Below are 23301 nucleotides of genomic sequence, written 5' to 3' on the forward strand. Positions count from 1 at the left end.
ATTTGATGTTTGAACTTGTTTCTTTCTTTCTTTCTTTCTTTCTTTCCTCACTAGAATCCAGAATCCCTGGACTCGTCCATTCAGAGTGCCCTGTCGGCCCTGTTCCCGCCCTTCGAGGCCACAGCGCCCACTGTCCTCAGCCAGCTGTTCAGGACCATCGAGGAGCGATACCGCGGTGATGCGCTGCACTGCCTGCTGGACTTTCTCATCCCGTCCAAACACCTACTGGAGATCGTGCAGCAGGCGGCGTGTGTGAGTACACACACACACACACACGTACATAGATACCCATACATACAAATGCATACACACACACACACACACACACACACACACACACACACACACACACACACACACACACACACACACACAGACACACACAAACACACATAGACACACAAAAACACACACACCTCTCTATCTCGCTCAGACAGACACATACACACACATGCACACACAGAGAGTTTTCCATAACCACAGCTCAGTAGTGTACTGACATAAAGGTAAATTTGAGGTGAAATGAATGGTGAATCTATCCTTCCCTCATTGCATTCCAGTCTGTCAAATGCAATTTAAAGTAAGCATAAGCATAAGCCTGCTTTGTTTAGGATTCTAGTCTCCTCACATGGCACATGTTACATAGCTTAAGTGCACCCCTAGTGGGCACCCCGGGAATTTAAATGATGGATAATTTAGTATTTTTCTTCTAGTACAGCATTAACACACCTGATTAAACTAATCAAGGGTGTTGATAATTGGTTGAGTTGCGCTGTTGCTGGGCTGGAACAAAAAAGTGCAGTCCTACCGCAGGATTAATGCCGAAAAAATACTGACCTAAGAAATCGTAAATCCATGCAATTTACCCCCCTCTCCAACCTCTCCCTTCCTCTCCCCAGGCTGCGTACTCGGATGTGCTTTTCCTTTGTGAGGGCTGGCCCCTATGCCTCCGCGACAGGACCGTGATCCAGCTGGCCTCACTCAACCCTCTTCTGCTGCGCCCCGGAGACTTTTACCTGCAGGTGGAGCCCTTTGGAGAACAGGCAGCCCGCATCGTTCTCAAAAGTCTCTTGGAGGAGGGCTGCCGTGAGGTGGAGGAGACCCCCATCCCCGAGACCTCTTACCCGTGCATCTTCACCCTTGACTGGCTGAGGGAGGTGAACGACGGCCGCCATGGCACCCCACTCTCCCGCTGCCTGCTTTCCACCGACCAGGGAGTGATGAAGGTGCCCTGGGCACAAGTTGCCATTCCAGAGTTTCTGGACAAGCCCAAGACCATGACTACACCAAGTGTTATCCGTGACATTCCATTTGAGCCGACGCCGTTGCAGATTCCCTCCTCTTCCGACTCTACTTCTTCCGCCCTTTCCCTAGAGACCATGATCATTCCTGCCAGGGACGGGATCTCTGTGTCTTTGAGACTCATGGATGGTACCTCGAAACTAATCAAGGGGGACCATGAAAAATCCGTTCCCAAACCGCGTGCCAAACCACTAGTCAAGCCTGTGGGCTGGGTGTCGCCTAACACCTGGGACACCAGCCGGAACTACCGTGAGGTCGAAGGTGACTACGTGGATTTAGTGGATTTCGCAAAGAAGAAAGAGTCTCTTACGGGATGCAGTAAGACTCCCAACTCTTCTACTCCCCCTTTGTTCAAACCAGTCAGGCCCCCTCCCCCTGTACCGCTCATGGACAGCACCCCCTGTGGGCACAGCCTCAGATTTTCAGAAGAGCCTTGCATGCCATGCAGTCAGAGGAGGCTAGGTCAGGAGCCTAGTGGACAGGAACTAAAATGCAGGTACAGGGACTCCTACCTGGCAGCTCTGCGCAACCCAGTTCCCTTTGAAAGGGGGAGCATAGGTCTGCTAGCTGCTCTGGAGGAGTCTGGCCCCTGTGAAGGGGAGGAGATGGGCTTCAGGGGTCACGCCAGAGGTCCGGGTCAGAACCCCGGGGAGTGCTGTAACCACTATAAGGAGCCTATTGTAGGTCACGAGCCACACCAACATGGACACTTCGGTAAAGAACCCCCATTGGACCTAAATCACATACCACACAAATCCATTGAACCTGCCATAACTCACAAACCAGGAAAAAATACTATAGAAACTCAAATCATCCATAAACTGTGCCAAGGGGAACCCTATCTTCAGACACACCACATGGCCCATCAATCGGGACCTGACTCAAAGGTAGCGTTACCTCCGGCAATCTCTCACCCGGTCATGGTTGATGCATGCGAGTGTGACTACACCTCCAAGACAATTTGGAACCCGGAGGTGGTGAAAACCATAGGTAAACACAAAACCAAGCCCAGGTCACTGTCCACCGTGTCTGAGAAAGCCAGAGGAAGTCCTCTGGTCCATAAACTGAACAACAGGAGCCACAGTGACATCTGCCCAGAGATGATTCCCCCCAGTTCCCAGGTGGTGCAATGTAAGAAAGGCAAGGCCTTTGGGCCAATGTCCCCCAAGCTGGACAGACAGCAGTCTGCCAAGAAAGGTAATAGTGACTATGTACAGCATCCATATTAGAACATCTCTCATTTGTCAGATGAAATTTCCTCAGTTATCAGTTTTCAGATGAAACAACTGGTAGTTTCGACTGACAGCTGAGTGACTTCAACATATGAATGCCCTATCTGTGACCACTGTGAGAACTAACTGTTTAATAGCATGTTTAAAGGGACGTTGATGTTGTTTGGGATAACAACAGATTTAGAATTCAATGAGCCTATACTTACATTGAGTTGGCAATGAATTGAATCCTAGATGCAGTGTCAGTAGATTTTTACTGCTCTGCTATTGTATGAGATTAATGTTTTGTATTTCCTGAGGGTCGAAATACCCCACAGACAGAATTGCAACATTTAGGCTATAGTATTGTTGTACCACATTCAGCGTACTGTCTTGCTTCATAAAAAGTGCATGTTTCAAATGGACATTGAAACCATCTCTGTGTACACCAACTAATTTAAACTCAACATTGACCCTTTCTACTGAAGAGAGTGTGCTGTGTCAAAGGCCAGAGGATGCCATAAAGAGGCTCCCTATGATGTAGTGGTCTGGGGGGGGGGGTCCAATCTTCCCTCTCCTGCTCTATGGTCTGTTCTCCTGGGCAGAATGGCTGCAATCACTTCATTCCAAATACCAAGGGAGAAGGACAGAAATAACTCGAATAAGGCTGTACTCTGAGAAGGGGCCATTAGGCCAGTATCCATTGGCTATGGTAGTAAACATGGCATTCCTTTAATGGAGAGAAACACAAGGGCCCTAACAAGGACACTCAGAGGACTGTCAGTGAGCTAGGGAGGAAGGAGAGTGCACTGTCCCCATTTCTTATTACATACTTCCTCCCTACACCCTCACAAGGGCACTCAGGGGTCTGGAGACATGTTTGTCAGAGACTATTGGACTGGTGAGGGAGAGGGAGCACAGACAAGCCTTTGTTGGTTCTGGAAGAAGTTAGAATGCTAGAAATCAAAGCCAGGCTTAACAGCCTCAAAGTGTTTGGCTACAGGGAGAGAGCATGTCCAATGCAAGGCTGTGAATTGCGTAAATGTGGTGCGTAAGGATCAGGTTTGCATGAAAGAAAAATAAATGCTCCCAGTGCTAAAAGACCAAAGGTCACTGAACAGGATATACAGTGAAAACAGTACAGAATAGTGTCAGAATTGCTTTGAAAATGCTGATCTATTGTTTCTTCGAAACAACAAGGAAGACTTTACTGTAGAGCATTGTTCTTCAACCCTGTGTGTTTCACAAACCGTGTCTATCTTCCTTGTTAAATTGAAATTCATATGATCTGTCATTTCTTTTCACCACAAGATCCCCAGCCTGGCAAAGTTGAAACGCGGGCTATTGCACCACCCAACAGACCTGACACCAAACCCCAGAGCCCTAAAACGAAGCCCTCAGCTCCCCCCATCCAACCCCCCTCCCCCGTATCCAGTTCTCCTCCATCTCCCTCCACCCAACACTCCATTTTCAGAAGCATCAGCGGCCTGCTTCACCTGGGCATTGTCAGTCTGCCAGGTACAGTGCTTGTTCTGCCTTGTGTTTAGTGTTATCCAGAGTTGTCCAATAACAAACACTCATTTTCGTTTTCAGTTGCAAAGCGTGTTGCTATGGTCTGCTCTTATGAATACGGCCCTGGTCCACACTTTTCTCCATCTAACTTCTCCATGACACCCTTGTCTCCTCAACCTCCAGGGAGCAGAGACAGGGTGGGCAGGGCTGTGCTGGAGGTCCATGGGGACAGGCAGGGCTGGACATCTCCTCTGCTGTACGCCCATGAGATGTGCAAAGTGCTACTCTACCTCCACTCCATCCCCAGGTAATACCAATCAACCCCTCATCATCTTCGGTGATAGTTCAAGGGAGTTTACTGTATGTGATTTGTATAGGGTGTAGGTGATCAACTAGTCTGGTCTGCCCTTACCTTACTATAATATCCAGTCATGCATGTGTTGTGTCCTTTTACTAGACATTGAAAACACATTGTGTGACGTACCTATTAAATTAATGACATGGAAATTAGTATTTTACATTGTTTGTAAATCATTTAAGTGACCCTCTCAGCACTTTCTAGTGCAAGTTGTCAAAACATTCCAGTCATGGATTTTTGGTTATATTTTTTAACCAAAGGGGGGCAGTAAAACATTAATGTACATGCCTACACAGTACACAGGCCTTGTGCTTGAGCCCTATTTGAATACTCTATTAATGCATCCTTCCTTCTTTACTTCCTTCCTTCCTTCCTTGAAGTAATCACTGACCTGACATGGTTTGTGGATTCTACATTTACATTTTTGTCATTTATAAGACGCTCTTATCCAGAGAGACTTACAGTGCATTCATCTTACAGTAAGATAGCTTTTTAAATTTATTTTAAATGTATTTAACCTTAAGTCAGTTAAGAACAAATTCTTATTTACAATGACTGCCTACCAAAAAGCAAAAGACCTCCTGCGGGGACGGTGGCTGGGATAAAATAAATAACTAAATAAACAAATAACATAGAAATATAGGACAAAACACACATCACGACAAGAGAGACAAAACAACACTACATAAAGAAAGACCTAAGACAACAACATAGCAAGGCAGCAACACATGACAAGACAGCATGGTAGAAACTATAGCTAGGTGAGACAAGCACATATCACAGTCATAGTAAGTACATTTTTCCTCAATAAAGAAGCTATCAGCAATGTCGGTGCTAGTAGTACATGTTTTTATTTTATTTTTTTAAATCTTCTAGCTTTACCCCCAGCTGACATGGTCTTGGAGCTGGGACTGTTTAAAAGCCAAATGTCCTCATAATACACATTTTACAGTCTAATCTGTTTACACAGCTTTAATAATGGACACACTTTGAAGTTCAAGGTGACGGCTGCCTGGTTAAACAGATAGGCCTTTTAATGTTGTTGCCTTTATGTCCCTCATTTAGCCCTTTATGATGCATCCAATCCTGACAAACCACAATGACTGCCAACTGTCTGGTATGCATGCTTTAAAAGAACATAGGGGAAGGTGGGGGCTTGAGTGGGGGGTACTCTCTCTGTGTGTGAGAGCTAATTATCAAAATCCAGAAAATAGCCGTTCAGAAGCAATTCCCAAACCTTCCATAACAAAGCCATCAGCTACAGAGAAATAAACCTGTCGATAAACTTGCCCCCTAAGCAAGCTGGTCCTGGGTCTCTGTTCACAAACACAAACATGCCCCAGGACAGCAACAAAATTAGACCCAACCAAATCATGAGAAAATAAAAATATAATTACTTGAAACATTAGAAAGAATGTACCAAAAAAAACAGAGCAAACTAGAATGCTATTTGGCCCTAAACAGAGAGTACACGGTGGCAGAATACCTGACCAATGTGACTGACCCAAAATTAAGGACATCTTTGATTATGTACAGGCTCAGTGAGCATAGCCTTGCTATTGAGAAAGGCCTCTGAAGGCAGAGCTGGCTCTCAAGAGAAGACAGGCGAACTGAGCTGCATTTCCTAACGTCCTGCCAAATGTATGACCATATTAGGGAGATAGATTTTCCTCAGATTACACAGACGACAAAGAATTTGAAAATAAATCAAATTTGGATTAACTCCCATATCTATTGGGTGAAATACCAGTGTGCCATCACAGCAGCAAGATGTGTGACCTGTTGCCACAAGAAAAGGGAAACCAGTGAAGAACACCATTATAAATACAACCTATATTTATGTTTATTTATTTTCCCCTTTGCACTTTAACTATTTGCTCATCATTACAACACTGTAGATATACATAATATGACATTTGAAATCTATGTATTCTTTTGAATCTTTTGGAAGTGTAATGTTTACATTTATTTTGTATTGCTTATGATCTATTTCACTTTCTTTGGCAATGTAAACATATGTTTCCCATGTCAATAAAGCCCTTAAATTGAATTGAGCGAAAGACCTTTTGAATTGAGGGGGGGAGGTGAAACCACTAAAACCATTGAAATGACACCTCAATCAGGTAAAGTGAGAGAATGCCAAGATAGTGTGAACAACTTTCTAATATGCCCCAACTCACTTCCCTGTATTTTCCTAGAAAAGATGTGCGGGACCTGGGAATGACAGTGGTGATCGATGCCAGGAAGAAACCTCCTCCCTCCTTCTTCTACAAAGCCCTACTGATGGTTCAGGTTAGGAAAATAAGAGCCATTCCTTTACATTAAGAGTCAACTCTCAAACTATAATCCATCTGCCGATCTAGATTCTGAGATAAAGAGTTGATAGTGGTGTGTCATACCATGAGGTATCTAGTTACAGGGTGTTAAAGGTCAGGAACAGTCTTGTGAAGGGAACCAGATTAAGGTAAGATGACCAAAGTATGAAAAATGACAGTTGCTTCTATATTGATAAAGTTTGACCATAAAGTTACTTGTCCCTTCCCCCATGCCAAACACTTGGATTCATTTTAAAGAAGACAAGGTGACATCACCTTAACTGTCATTAAGGTACACCAATGGCAACATGATATTCGCTTACCTAATTGAAATAAGTACCGCCTTGTGAACAACATCAGAGAATTATTGGTTGCAGAGGGGTGTGGTTTATATAGCTAGATAGCTACTCTACTGGTGCAAACATTTGACTGTAGGATGTCAGCCTTTGTGACTCGTTTCAGGAAACTAGGCGTATGTCGCGGGTCACTACTTCACAGGAGAGACGTTTGAACATAAACTTTTCTTTTAAATCAAAATGCGTTTTTTTGGCAGAAATGCCTTCTGGAACATGTGAACTTTCATGTGTCTTAATAACAAACTTGTATTTCATCTGTAAATACAAATAAAATTGTTTAATTAAGAGCCTAGTTGGTTTTGCCACAGAAAAAGCAAGAAACCTTCCTGCTACCCATGATTGGCTGAGATAATGAGTGGGCTGGACATGCCGAGAGATGAGTTTGGATTGGTCTGCCATATAGCATGCTTCTGTCTATTTGAGCTGGTCTGTATGTCTAGGTAATCCTCTCTAGCACTTTTTTTTATTGTATTGCGTAGTAAAACTGCATAAGCCCAATGTGAAGTTAAAGTGTCCTGTTAGCTAACTAACGTTAGCTGGCTGGCTCACTAGCTAACATTACGTTTATGGTCTCCACTTTCTGGAGGACCGAGTTTTGAAATCAGTGGAATTTGAGTATGATAGCTAAGGAGATGGAGAAAACATGTCTCTGGATTACATCTCAAACTAAGGGCAACCATAGCATCCGACAGGAGATGCGTACATCAATGATGTATAAGAGTAAGATAGTCTAGCTATCTACATTTTCAGATATTACACGTTTTTAATTTTGACAGAAAGTGGTTTAATTTCAAGTTAAAGTGTACTATTAGCAAACTAACGTTAACTGGCTGGCTCGCTAGCTAACGTTACTTGTAGGATGTTATTATTCATATCTCAGACCCAAAAAGTTAAATCAGGGTCCATATCATTTGGATCAAAATAAAACATAATATTAAGAGTCTTTCAAATGAACATTAACAGTAGTTTATTTTAAAATAAAATCTTCTAACTTACTCCAAAACTTCTGACATAAGAACAGTCCCAGAATAAATGGTCAAGAGTCTCTGGGTCACAACCACAAAATAGATACCTGTCATAAATAGCTGTTTTTAATCTGTGTTTAATATAGGTTTTTAAAGGGGTGCTTGACTGCTGTTGTTAGTACAGAATGCTCGGATCAACCCTTTAAGAGATGGGTGGGGCTAAAGCTTAAGAGGGTGTGAACAATGCTGAATGGGTGTAGACAAAGAAGGTCTCTCCAGTAGTACCAATTTGAGCCGGTCGGTCACAAATATAATTAAAAGCTTACCCTATTCATCTATGGCAAAGATACTTATATGCAATGTTACCTCACATTTTTTGGGGCACTGAGCTAATTTCAGATATGCTGAGTGCAAACTTGAACATTGTGAAAAATCTGTGCAATTTCCAGAGTGTGTCTCCTGTGAATACTGATGCTGTAACCGCTTTAAGTTACAGTTTTAACAGTGGTCAACTAGGCTCTGTGGCTTTTTGACCATTATGTAGACCTACCAGTGTGGCCTACCATCAAAAACAGTGGAGAAAATGCATTGCATAACATTTTAACATGAAAATAGCTGTTCTATCATTCAGCCTACAGTAGCAGCCAATGTGTGTTGTTCAATGTAGGCCTACATTCCATGAGACTTCTGGGAAAAAAATATGTAGGGTTTGACTTTAACCTGCTTATCCACTTGTCCTTCAGACAAGGAGGTGACAAGGAGGTGAAAATGTTGTTGTGTTGTTTGAGAAAGAAACCACTTTGAAAAATAAAATGCATTATTATTCCCATACCATTATTACAAAGAATCAGACAAATTATGCAACCATCTGCCTATTGGCTACTTAGCTTATTCGAGCCTGTCTCAAATTGACCCATTGAGACAAAAAAAAGCTCTTTACCTGACTAGCATTTCAAAGATGTTATTATGTTGCATTGAAAGTGACTATTATTGCGTTCATTCGATCACAATTGTTCCAGTAAAGAGAAACGCTGATAGTTTTAACTGAAAGGGAAAAGTCTAGAAAGAGTGAAGTTCAATCTTGTGCTTCTCACTGGTCCTGATATTTCTTCTGTGAGGCTTAGAGGGAACATTGCTTATATGTTTCCCCTTTCATCTGTGTCTGGTGTAAGCTAGTTACTGCCTCGCTTGGTCTTCATGCAGCATGGAACAAAAGGGGGGGATTGGTCGTTCAAAAAACTCTAACGCAGTTGTTAAGTCAACACATCCATCAGTGCTGCTGTGAACAGCATTACTAGACATGCCAAACGGAAGATGTATAAACAATCTATATATAATTGATGCATTTCAATGTTTGAGTTGCTTTGTGTATCCCCAAATTTGCTTGAGATTACTTTACTGCGACAGTGTTCACTGCATCCAAGTTACTTGAAATAGTTGTTTCAAAGAGCTGTCAGTCAATATAAGCTCCCTGCCCGCTCAGCCTGTCTTTTCAAACTTCCTGGTAGTTAGCTTAGAGAGTAAAATTACTTTTCATAATGACTGTTCAGGACCTTTAAAATGCTGTATGGAGGTATCTAGTTACTGGATGTTAAAATGCAGTATGAAGTCATCTAGTTACCGGACGCTAAATTGCTAAACAACCAATCCGTCTGTACTGAAGAACAAGATATGCAAAAAAAATTCAATGGACCCTATATTCATATTGCATACATTGTGATGATCTGCAATGATGGCTTGTTCTGACATGTTTCCTTAATGGTCGTCTCCATAGGAACAAGCCCTGCATGCAGTCCGCATTGTGCTGATGCTAGTAGATAAAGAATCAAGCCCTCGCCCTGAAAGACACCCTGGACTACAGGTCAGAGGGCATACAGACACACATGCGCACGCACACACACCCATAATTCTGTTTTGCAAGACACCATGGATTTGTCTAAAGGGGGGGGGGGGACCTCCTCTTGTCTCCTCTCCTTCATATACACTAATCTGAAAGCAATACGAGGGATACTTCCTTTCCTCATTTTCAATCCTGCAATCTGGACTATTGAGACATGTCCACACAGGCCCTCGCTCTGTAATATGACTGACCCCTCCCCACATGCCTCTTGTCAATCAGATGGACATGGTGACTTCTCTGAAGGCTCTGCACAAGCTGGTGGAGGGACAACAGCTGACCTCTGATTTGGGCGGGACCTTCCCCTACAGCCACACTGATTGGCTGCAGTTTCATCAGGTGCAGTATAATATTTATAAATGGTTTCAACATATGTCATGGCCTCTTTAGATAATTTGTATGGTCAAGATTTCTAGTAGATTTCTAGTAAATCGGATATACAAGTGTCATCAAATTAATTTTAAATTGTTGTTGACAGATGTAGGATCTTATTTCGATCAACCTGTTGCAGGAGTACTGTCCTGCAATCTAGGAAATGTAAAACTTGTAGTGTAGTTGTAAGAATTTTCAGACTACGAAAATGTTTTAAATCAACCCCTACATGTCCATTAATTATAATCCACATAGTAATTCAAATTTCCTGTTGTTGCAGGATTAGTCAACAAGGATCTTCTTGGGATAGTGGGCGAGTTTGGGCTTGTTTGCATAGCTGTTGTCATTGGTATTCCAAAGCATAAACCCCCCCCCCCCCAATCTATTGCATTGGCTTTGTTGAGTCTGGATCCTAAAATCTATTTTCTTAATCCGTTTCAGAAGCTAATTTCCTTTGTGACGGACTTGCAAGGGGCAGCCCATATACTACATAGAGCAATCAAGAAAATTGATGGCAATCCAAAAATGGACACCGCCCAGGTAGTTACAGTTTCATGAAGTAACTTAAATAAAACATTCTTTTTTTTAGCTTTAGCTTTAGGTTGTTGTTGTTGTTGTTTTTTGTTCAGGACGTCCAGCTATCTATTCAAGATCAGAAGACCTCAATGAAAGAGGTACTACAGGACATCCGATTGGTTACTTTACAGAGAGAAGGTGGGGCCATCCTGGCCAGAATGAGGAGGGAAGAGTTTCGATTTGCCAAGTCCGATGACTACAGGTATTGGTCTTCATCAAATTCATGATTTGTTGTGGATAACTGATGTGTAACACCCATACAATTGTGAAAGCCCTCCATGACACTGCCCAAGCTAAAACAGGCAATGTGGCAAGTGACCACAATTCATCCAGCTCTATGGTATCAACCATCTAGGTGATGCCACGACAGCCATTTTGTGCCAGAACTCCATAAACCGTCTATCATTGTGAAGTGGTGAGGACAGGATTGAATAGTTGCTAACGTCCACCTCTTATTACAGTGACGCTTTGGAGTCAGTGACGGTCCTGTATAACCAGGTGGAGGAGAGTGTTCATACGCTGGTGATGAGGTCCAACGAGTCACTGAGGCACCTGGACTTCCTGCTCAAACTCAGGGAGGCGGAGTCAGATCTCGACACGGTAGGTCAGGAGGTTGCAACTTTACAGGATATTCAGATAGAAGTACAGTGTCTTCAGAAAGCCCCTTCCCTTGACTTCTTCTACATTATTTTGTGTAATAGGCTTGATTTCAAAATGGACTAAATAGAGATTTTTCTGTCACCTGCCTACACATAATACCCCATAATGTCAAAGTGGAATTATGTTTTTTTATATTTTTACAAATGCGTTAAAAATGAAAAGCTGAAATGTCTTGAGTCAATAAGTATTCAAACCCCTTTGTTATGACAAGCCTAAATCATTTCAGGAGTAACAATTTGCATTTTGACATGTATTTTATTTAACCTTCATTTAACGAGGTTCTTATTTACAATGATGTCCTACCAAAAGGCAAAAGGCCTTCTGTGGGGACAAAACACATGGCAGCAACACATGACAACAGAGTATATGTTTTTTTGCTACCATGCTGTGTTGTCATGTGTTGCTACCATGCTGTGTTGTCATGTGTTGCTACCATGCTGTGTTGTCATGTGTTGCTGCTATGCTATGTTATTGTCTTAGGTCTCTCTTTATGTAGTGTTGTGGTTTCTCTCTTGTTGTGATGTGAGTTTTTTCTTATATATTTTTTTATTGTATTTTTTAAAATCCCAGCCCCTGTCCCGAAGGAGGCATTTTGCCTTTTGATAGACCATCATTGTAAATACGAGTTTGTTCTTAACTGACTTGCCTAGTTAAATGAAGGTTGAAATAAAATACAAATAAAAGCATGGAAACAACACCACATAACAACAACATGGTAGCAACACAACATGACAACAACATGGTAGCAACACAACATGACAACAACATGGTAGCAACACAACATGACAACAACATGGTAGCAACACCACATAACAACAACATGGTAGCAACACAACATGACAACAACATGGAAACAACACCACATAACAACAACATGGTAGCAACACAACATGACAACAACATGGAAACAACACCACATAACAACAACATGGTAGCAACACAACATGACAACAACATGGTAGCAACACCACATAACAACAACATGGAAACAACACAACATGACAACAACATGGTAGCAACACCACATAACAACAACATGGTAGCAACACAACATGACAACAACATGGTAGCAACACAACATGACAACAACATGGTAGCAACACAACATGACAACAACATGGTAGCAACACAACATGACAACAACATGGTAGCAACACAACATGACAACAACATGGTAGCAACACAACATGGCAGCAGCACAACATGGTAGGAGAACAAAACATGGTACGAACATTATTGGCACAGACAACAGCACAAAGGCAAGAAGGTAGGGACAACAATACATCACACGAAGCAGCCACAGCTGTCAGTTCCATTCGCTAGCTGCGGCGAACTGAAAAGAGGAGCTTAACCAGTCACATAGTAATTTGCAATGACTCTGTGTGCAATAATAGTGTTTAACATGATTCTTGAATGACTCCCTCATCTCTGAACCCCACACATGCAATTATCTGTAAGGTCCCTCAACATTGTAGTTACTCCACAATAGTAAACTAATTGATAGAGTAAGAAGAAGGAAGCCTGTACAGAATTAAAATATTCCAAAACATGCAATTTGACAGAGCTTGAAGAATAATTGACAAATGTTGCACAATCCAGCTGTTAATCGCTGCCACAGGTGCTTCTACGAAGTATTGACTCAGGGGTGTGAATACTTATGTCAATTTCTGTATTTTATTTTCAATAGATAGATTTCTGAATTTTATTTTCAATAGATCTATAAAAATGTCTAAAAACATGTTTTCACTTTGTCATTATGGGGTATTGTGTGTGGATTGGTGAGATTATATATTTTTTTCATCCATTTTGAATTCACGCTGTAACACAACAAGATGTGGAATAAGTCAAGGGGTATGAATACTTACTGAAGGCACTGTATATTGTGTACAACAGACATTCTTATTTGTCACTTAGAATAGGAAACTACGCCTGCCTGCTTTTAAGGATCGTACCCTTTTTTTTAAATTTCGCCTAAAATGACATACCCAAATCTAACTGCCTATAGCTCACGACCTGAAGCAAGGATATTCTTGATAACATTTGAAAGGAAACACTTTGAAGTTTGTGGAAATGTAAAATTAATGGAGGAGAATATAACACATTAGATTCCATCATCTTTGAAATGCAAGAGAATTTAGAGGATGGCCACCAGACAGCAGCAGTGTGTGTGCTAAGTTTCAGATTGTTTCAGTGAAGCATTACATTACTACACTATATATATTGTATCAAGTCTGCCAGGAGTTTGTCCAATTAAGCCGAATTGGTCAATTTATACATTTTCAAGTACATAACTACAGAGAACATACATGTTTTATTACCATAGCATTTTTGTAAGTTTAGACACTCTAAGGAATGTCATACATGTTGGATAATTAGCTTCCCTACAGAAAAGACACTAACCTTCACACATCTAGATGGACGGGTGGGGTGGGTGTGGAGCCAAAGACTGTAGGGGTTCAAACTGAAGAACCCAGTTCCTACATTTGAAAATAAAAATTGATTTTTATCAAACACAACTATGCTACCTGTTATCTCTGGGACCCTCAGGATGACAAAACAAAGATGACTGAATGTAAGTACATTATTTACCTTCAGAGGTGAATGTGTCAAACCAGTTGCCGTGATAAAAGCGTTTTGTGGTTGTGCACTCTCCTCAAACAATAGCATGCCATTTTTTCAATGTAATAGCTACGGTAAATTGGACAATGCAGTTAGATTAACATGCTCTCTGTAATATGCTTTCTGCCGATATAAGACATGAAAATGTCCTGGAAGGTTGGCTGTTACTTACAACGTCATTCTAGTCACATTAGCAACAACCTTCCCAGTTTAGGGAAACTAATCCCTTAGAGGTTAAATCAAGGGCACCTAAAATGATTGAATGAAAACAAATACTCTATTCACGTAGGTCTGATTAGTATACCTTATGATATATATTTTTCTATCTGAATGTGTACTTCATAGGCCAAGATGTGGTTTAATACAGAAGGAGAGCAACAGCTAAAGGTTTCCAACTCAACAGAGGACACCCTGGAGAGTGTGAGCAAAGCCCTTCAGCACTTTGGCTCCTTCCTCACTCAGGCCAAGGTACAGCTGGGTTGGGGTTAGACTGTTAATAAAGCTTATGAGGTAAATTCAAGTCAATGATCGAAAATGCTTGTAAAACTCACAGAGTGGGCCTTTAAGGCCTTTAAGGGCTGATTCCTTAGTTGAGATCTATAGATGTGATTCACATTTCTCTGCAGACCCCCTTTGTCCTTAGTGGAGGCTATTCACAAAGGTCTGGTTTATATAGAAACAGTTTTACTAGTCGGATACATTTAAACTCAGTTTTTGACAATTCTTGTAATTTAATCCTAGTAAAAATGCCCTGTCTTAGGTCAGTTAGTTTCACCACTTTATTTTAAGAATGAGAAATGTCAGAATAATAGTAGAGAAATGTCATGTTCTGACCTTAGTTCTTTTGTTATGTCTTTGTTTTAGTATGGTCAGGGCGTGAGTTGGGTGGGTTGTCTATGTTAATTTTTCTATGATTTGGTATTTCTGTGTTTGGCTTGGTATGGTTCTCAATCAGAGGCAGCTGTCAATCGTTGTCCCTGATTGAAAACCATACTTAGGCAGCCTGTTTTCACTCTTGAGTTGTGGGTGATTATTTTATGTTGAGTGTTTGAATTCTGCACCAGACAGAACTGTTTCGGTTTCGTTCGTTCACTTTGTTGTTTTTGTTCAGTGTTCAATTTCTTTATTAAAAATGATGGACACTTACCACGCTGCGCATTGGTCCTCACCTTCTTCCACCAACAATGGCCGATACAGAATCACCCACCACCAAAGGACCAAGCAGCGTGGTAATGAGCAGCGCTATCTGGAGGAGGTGACAACATGGGACGAGATAGAAAGGTGGTCGGTCGACCCAGGGAGAGTGCCGGAGCCCGCCTAGGATTCTCTGGAACAGTGCGAGGAGGGATACCGGCGAATGGAATTGGCACGGCGATCAAGGAAGCCCGAGAGGCAGCCCCAAAAATTTAGAGGCACATGGGGAGTGTGGCTAAGTCAGGTAAGAAACCTGCGCCAACTCCCCATGCTTACCGTGGAGAGAGGTGGACCGTGCAGGCACCGTGTTATGCCGTGAGGAGCAAGGTGTCCCAAGTGCGCAGGCATAGCCCTGTGCGTTACATCGCAGCGCCTCGTATCAGCTGGGCTAGAGTGGGCATTTAGCCAGGTGCCATGAAGCCGGCTCAGCGCATCTGGTCTCCGGTCACAGATGGTCACAGATGGTACACGTGAAAGCCCCACCTTCGGCTTCCCTTAGCGCAGCACCTCACATAGGCACCAGAACGGTGGTGCTGGGAGAGGGAATCGACAGAGCCCTCTCTGGACGTCCTCGGGTGACCAGCAGGTTATCCAACCGAATGGACAGGTCCACCAGCTGGTCGAAGGTAAGGGTGGTATCCCTGCAGTCCAACTCCCGACAGACATCCTTGCGCAGGCTGCAGCGGTAGTGGTCGATAAGGGACCTGTTGTTCCATCCTGATCCTGCGGCCAGGGTCCGAAATTCCAGGGAGAACTCCTGGGCACGCCTCGTCCCCTGCCTCAGGTGGAAAAGACGTTCACCCACCGCTCTACCCTTGGGCGGGTGGTTAAGACTGCCCTGAAGCGGCGGGTGAACTCCGTGAAGTTGTCCAATGCCGCATCTCCTTCTCCCCTCAAGGCATTAGCCCACTCCAGAGCTCTCCCTGAGAGGCACGAGACGAGGGCGGACACCCTCTCCCTTCCCGAGGGAGCCGGTTAAACGGTGCCCAGGTATAGGTCCAGCTGTAGCAGGAACCCCTGGCACCGTGGCACCGTCCCATCATACTCCCCGGGAAGGGCGAGACGCATCCCACTGGGACCTGGTACAGGAGGGACGAGTAGTGGAAACCCTGTTGTGCTGGTGGAGGCGCTGGAGGGTCTCCCTGTCTCTCCCAGCGGTCCATGGTCTGGACGATGCGGTCCATCGTGACGCTGAGATGTTGTAGCATCGCCGCGTGTTCTCTGACGCATTCCTCGACTCCTATAACCGGGGTACCTGCTCCTGCTGACTCCATGGTGAGGTGTGGAAGTCTGTAAGGGGTGCGGAACTGGTGGCAGGGAAGTCAGACGCAGGAGAGCAGAACTAGGTAATAGCCGGAGCAGTTTAATACAAAAACCCAACAGCATAAAGAAATAACCAATATGGGCACAAAACCCAACGTGCACCAGTAATCATGTGCACAAGCACTTACAACAAACAATTCCACACAAAGACATGGGGGGAACAGAGGGTTAAATACACAACACTTAATGAGGTAAATGAGAACCAGATGTGTAGGAAAACAAGACAAAACAAATGGAAAATGAAAAGTGGATTATGGATGGCTAGAAGACCGGTGACGCCGACCGCTGAACGCAGCCCGAACAAGGAGAGGAACGACTACGGTGGAAGACGTGACAAATTGACTCAAATGATGTCAATTAGCCTATCAGAAGCTTCTAAAGCATGGCATCATTTTCTGGAATTTTCCAAGCTGTTTAAAGGCACAGTCAACTTAATGTATGTAAACTTCTGACCCACTGGAATTGTGATACAGTGAATTATAAGTGGAATAATCTGTCTATAAACAATTGTTGGAAAGATTACTTGTGTCATGTACAAAGTAGAGTTTTAATGACTCCAACCTAAGTATATATTAACTTCCGACTTCAACTGTATGTAGGCCTTATCTCAAGTTAAGATTTGACTCTGAAGAGAGGAAAAATTACAGTCAATACATCCAGATGAGCCAGGTTAATAAATTCCATCTCATTTTTCATAGATGTATGTTTATTTTGAGATATCCATTTCATAATTTATTTCCTCTTACACCACAGCTGCCAGAAAAACAATGTTGGAGCATATTTCCTCAGAATAAATAATGAAAAACCTATTCATCACAATGAACTGCGCTTATCAGATCTTACGTAATGTGCAGATGGGGAGGAAAAGCAGGAGTTGAAGGAATTTAAATCTTTGTTATTCATCATAGGAGAAAAAACAGCAGACCTTGACACTGATGATGGAGGTTGAGAAGATTCTGGGTCCCAACAATTCTAACACTGAGATGGAGGTTTTTCGGACCGTGATGAACACTTTCAAATCTTATATGGCCGACTTTCTGTTACGAGCGGAGAAAAGGCATACCGAGCTTGACAACATGGTGTATGTCTATCGCTTCTGTGAACAGGTTAGTCGAGCAAAACCCTGGTTCTTTCAAAACCTCTTCTTTCTCTTTTTACTCTTTTATTGCTTCCTTTCAGCCTTAATTCTGGATCAAGTCCACTTAAATTTCAGTCAACTACAGAATATGTATTACACTTTGATGGAGGACTGACAGGAATCAAAATGGAATTGATTCTAACTCTGCGTCATTTCTCCCACGATATTACTTTTACCATCACTACCACCACGTTTCTATGTTGTAAATCATATCATGTATGAACTGAAGGAAGGAAGGATAAATGAATTTATGGACATTCCCCCTCTTTAACCCCTAGCCAGTCATCAATCCCTCCCATCAATCTTTTCTGAACCCCAACTTCTCATCCAAGTAATACACAACAAAAATACTTAACTTCTAACACTTCTGAAATAACACTATGACACTAACAAATCTGCTCTCTGTATTGTTTCCTGTAGGTTGCTTCCCTAGCCAAGGAATGCAGGCAATATCTTGAGCAGGTAGAGACAGGGTGTTACCCTGCCAAAGCCAATCTAAGTACACTTAAGACCTACAAGGAGAGATTGGGTGACTGCTTCTCTGCTCGACACTTCCAGACTGTGAAAGCCAAAGCCTACAGTGCGAGGGGCTCTGGGGGGATGAGGCTGTGGAATGCAGCCTGGATCCAGTGCCAAGAAGTCAGCCAGCGGCTGGGGGAGAGATTGCAACGGCGCGGAGGAGCAGCCGACAAAGACCAGCAGCGGCCCACAGCTGGCGGAGCTCAAGTGAAGAGCAGGGTGCTAGAAGCGGGAAAGGAGAGCGAAGAGGAGAAGGAGGAGGGGGCCACTTGCTCCCTCGCTCCGGCCTCAACTTCCCCTCCAGGGGTGGCCGATAACTCGGGGAGGGCCTCCCAGGACCAGATGGAGAGCAGAGAAAGCAATACTAGGGACAGCGCTCACATCACATGTTTTAACCTCCCTTTCAAAGCGGACTCGAAAGGGGGCAAAGGAGCCAAAGAAGTGTCCCAGTCACCTAAATCCCCAGGCAATGAGGGGAAACTGATGCCAGTGGTGCCTCAAGATGGAGGAGGTGGTCCAGGGAGGCGCCACAGCGAGGCGGACCTCAAGAGGGATCCGATTGGCAAGTGTGAGGCGTTTCCATGGAAACACAGTGCCTTGGGGCGATCACTGAGTGAGGGTTCCTGTATGAGCTCTCTCCTGTCCTCAGAGTGTGGCTCCTCCCCCTTATCAGCAAGGCACTCCCATAGCCGGCACCTAGTAGTGGCACTGCAGTCACCCCAAAACCCTTATGATATCTCCCGTAATGGAAGTTTCTGCTCTGGCCACTCCTGCTGTAAGTCAAATGGGGATAGGGAAGGTGGTGACCCCATACAGGTGTCTTCAGTGTCCTTGACTGACCATAGTGGTGACAAGACACAAGAAGCCTCGTCATTAGCCGACACACAAGCTGAAGAAAATGGCAGCAATGTCCTGTGAGTGATGCACCTCCTTCTCAACAGCTATCAGAATTTTTTTTTCCCAGAAATACTCAGCATAGATGCGGTACAGAGGTCAATGCAACACAGTGGAGGATAGAAGAAGGATACCGGCTTGGCGCATGTCCAACAAATCTGCTCTTGCGCTCTTAAAATCCATCATGATGGATTTATTGTAACATGCCCACAATGTGGTTACTAAAGTGTGATTAGGGTGTATTTGGCTATTTTTGCTGCATAACATTTAGAAGCAGTCCCTTTTCAGGTTTAGAAGAAGTGACTGCTAAATGCTAACTCCTGTTCGTATAATCTGGTAGCATAGCTAGCATAGAGAAATCAGAGGTGTTAGTCAAAGTCATTTTTAACTGTAATGCAGTTGATTGGTAATGTGGACATGAACATGTATTCGGTTTGACATCCATACAAGCATGACACTCCGATTTTTACCTCAACATAGTGTGACATACACATTTTAACAATAGCCTAAATGTAGGCTAAATTTGCTGGGGGACAATGAGGAGATTCGGGATCTTTCCCTCACTGCATCATTCCCCCACGTGTTCCATTGACCTCTTTACAGCAGGAATGCCATTAGTCACACAAGCTATTATCAATCTGTAATTGTTATGGGAATGGGTTTATGGGAAATACGTCTTAAATAAACAAATGAGTGACAAATGACATTTACAGCATGCAGTGTTAGTAGAAATGCATCATCGAGATGGTTTCTCTTTGGGTCTTTGTTAGATTTCAGATTACGATTTGTTGCCTGTAATCTTTACAATAACTACATACTGCACAGCAAGTGGTACCTGAGTGCCAAGTCTAGGTCCAAGAGGCTTCTAAACAGTTTCTACCCCCAAGCCATAAGACTCCTGAACATCTCAACAAATGGCTACCCAGACTATTTGAATTGTCTTCCCATCTTTACACTGCTCCTACTCTCTGTTATTATCTATGCATAGGCACTTTAATAACTCTACCTACATATACGTATTACCTCAATTACCTCGACTAACCGGTGCCCCCGCACATTGACTCTGGACCGGTACCCCCTGTGTATAGCCTGTTATTTTACTGCTACTCTTGAATTATTTGTTACTTGTATTTCTTATTTGTTTAGGTATTTTTCTTAAAACTGCATTGGGTGAGGGTAAGGGGTGAATTAGCGAACGCATTGTCCAAATTCCTCCTCATTAAAATTCCCAATTTCCTGTTTCCTGTGTGGACAGGAAGTTGCAGAGGATCATGGAGGAGCTGTTGTTGACTGAGAGGGAGTATGTACGATCTCTAGGCTACGTACGAGAGCACTACTTCCCTGAGCTGGAGAGGCCTGATGTGCCTCAGGACCTAAGGGGCCAGGGGGGTAACATTTTCGGCAACCTGGAGAAGCTCCATGCCTTCCACCGCCATCACTTTCTGAAAGAGCTGGAGGGCTGCCTCCGAGAACCCTTCAGAGTCGGACGCTGCTTCCTACATCATGTGGGTTCCCATGGTTACAAACCTTAACCGTGTAATAACTAAACCTAACTTGAAAGGGATATTTCAATCTTTTGTTCATAAATCCACTGTTAATACAATCCCAAAAATGTTGCATGTCAGCAGTCAAGTTTTCAAAAGCGTTTTTTACTACAGAGCAAAAACTGTGATGTTTTAAGTGAAGGACGGCACCCTTTCCAGGGTAGTGTCCTCATCACTTCACAGAGAAGTTCAAATGGACAGTTAGTAACACTGGAACAACAGTATTTAGTAACACTGGAATAACAGTATTTAGTAACACTGGTATAACAGTATTTAGTAACACTGGAACAACAGTATTTAGTAACACTGGAATAACAGTATTTAGTAACACTGGTATAACAGTATTTAGTAACACTGGAACAACAGTATTTAGTAACACTGGAACAACAGTATTTAGTAACACTGATATAACAGTATTTAGTAACATTGGTATAACAGTATTTAGTAACACTGGAACAACAGTATTTAGTAACACTGATATAACAGTATTTAGTAACACTGATATAACAGTATTTAGTAACACTGGAATAACAGTATTTAGTAACTCTGGTATAACAGTATTTAGTAACACTGATATAACAGTATTTATTAACACTGATATAACAGTATTTATTAACACTGGTATAACAGTATTTATTAACACTGATATAACAGTATTTAGTAACACTGATATAACAGTATTTAGTAACATTGGTATAACAGTATTTAGTAACATTGGTATAACAGTATTTAGTAACACTGATATAACAGTATTTATTAACACTGGTATAACAGTATTTATTAACATTGGTATAACAGTATTTAGTAACACTGATATAACAGTATTTATTAACACTGATATAACAGTATTTATTAACACTGATATAACAGTATTTAGTAACACTGATATAACAGTATTTAGTAACATTGGTATAACAGTATTTAGTAACATTGGTATAACAGTATTTAGTAACACTGATATAACAGTATTTAGTAACACTGATATAACAGTATTTATTAACACTGATATAACCGTATTTATTAACACTGGTATAACAGTATTTATTAACACTGGTATAACAGTATTTGGTAACACTGTATAACAGTATTTAGTAACTCTGGTATAACAGTATTTAGTTACACTGGTATAACAGTATTTAGTAACACTGATATAACAGTATTTAGTAACACTGATATAACCGTATTTAGTTACACTGATATAACAGTATTTAGTAACACTGATATAACAGTATTTATTAACACTGATATAACAGTATTTATTAACACTGGTATAACAGTATTTAGTAACATTGGTATAACAGTATTTAGTAACACTGGTATAACAGTATTTACTAACATTGGTATAACAGTATTTAAACACTGATATAACATTATTTAGTAACACTGATATAACAGTATTTATTAACACTGGTATAACAGTATTTAATAACATTGGTATAACAGTATTTAGTAACACTGATATAACAGTATTTAGTAACACTGATATAACAGTATTTAGTAACACTGATATAACAGTATTTATTAACACTGATATATCAGTATTTATTAACACTGATATAACAGTATTTAGTAACACTGATATAACAGTATTTAGTAACACTGATATAACAGTATTTAGTAACACTGATATAACAGTATTTATTAACACTGATATATCAGTATTTATTAACACTGATATAACAGTATTTAGTAACACTGATATAACAGTATTTAGTAACACTGATATAACAGTATTTAGTAACACTGATATAACAGTATTTAGTAACACTGATATAACAGTATTTAGTAACACTGATATAACAGTATTTATTAACACTGATATAACAGTATTTAGTAACACTGATATAACAGTATTTAGTAACACTGATATAACAGTATTTAGTAACACTGATATAACAGTATTTAGTAACACTGATATAACAGTATTTAGTAACACTGATATACCAGTATATTTGAATCCAACTGCTCTGAAACAAACAATCAACAAGTGTTTTACAATAACATTGCTTTACTTTTTGGGGTGAGAGACAGTTCAGTCTTTTTATTATAACTTATCTTTTCATCTGTTGGCACTCACCAACAACAAGTGATGTGGACTGCATGCCACAAGTCAGGTCAATTATAATCTTGAGAAATCAACAGGCACGTAGGTTCTACAGCTGTGTAAAACAGAAAACAATAATAATACTTTATATTTTATTTATTTGTATTTTCTATTGAATTCTGTGCTTCTACCCCTATCCAGAGAGAGAGCTTTGGTCTATACGCCCTCTTCAGCAAAAACAAACCCCAGTCAGACAGCTTACTCATCAACCACGGCCATGACTTTTTCAAGGTGAGGACGTCAAATAAACTGTCAGAATACACTGATATTACAGTATATAATGCTATACTCATCCTTATATGAAGTATTTGTAGTGCAAGTGCCCCCGTAACAATGTTGTTTGCAAAAAAAAACGTTGAAAACTTTGTTAAAAGTTGACTGAGTTTAAATAGAATTGACCACAACTCGGTTAGGACAATTTTAGAAAAAAATGCAATTGGAA

At 41.7% G+C, this 23301-nt stretch overlaps 1 protein-coding gene across 1 annotated transcript in view; it reads left to right on the forward strand.

Annotated features, from left to right (window-relative positions):
• Positions 1-23301, forward strand: part of LOC109891385 (pleckstrin homology domain-containing family G member 4B) — a 79750-nt gene that overhangs the window by 24048 nt on the left and 32401 nt on the right. The window contains exons 2-16 of the mRNA XM_020483874.2: positions 55-252; positions 900-2499; positions 3825-4031; positions 4209-4332; positions 6582-6675; positions 9794-9880; positions 10139-10255; positions 10730-10828; positions 10918-11066; positions 11326-11464; positions 14489-14611; positions 17569-17766; positions 18219-19231; positions 20467-20716; positions 23001-23090. Of these exons, the coding sequence (XP_020339463.1) occupies positions 55-252; positions 900-2499; positions 3825-4031; positions 4209-4332; positions 6582-6675; positions 9794-9880; positions 10139-10255; positions 10730-10828; positions 10918-11066; positions 11326-11464; positions 14489-14611; positions 17569-17766; positions 18219-19231; positions 20467-20716; positions 23001-23090 (4488 nt within the window). The remainder of the gene's footprint in view (positions 1-54; positions 253-899; positions 2500-3824; positions 4032-4208; positions 4333-6581; positions 6676-9793; positions 9881-10138; positions 10256-10729; positions 10829-10917; positions 11067-11325; positions 11465-14488; positions 14612-17568; positions 17767-18218; positions 19232-20466; positions 20717-23000; positions 23091-23301) is intronic.

Source organism: Oncorhynchus kisutch, linkage group LG5 (assembly GCF_002021735.2).
Source record: "Oncorhynchus kisutch isolate 150728-3 linkage group LG5, Okis_V2, whole genome shotgun sequence".
In the NCBI taxonomy this organism is placed as follows: Eukaryota; Metazoa; Chordata; class Actinopteri; order Salmoniformes; family Salmonidae; genus Oncorhynchus; species Oncorhynchus kisutch.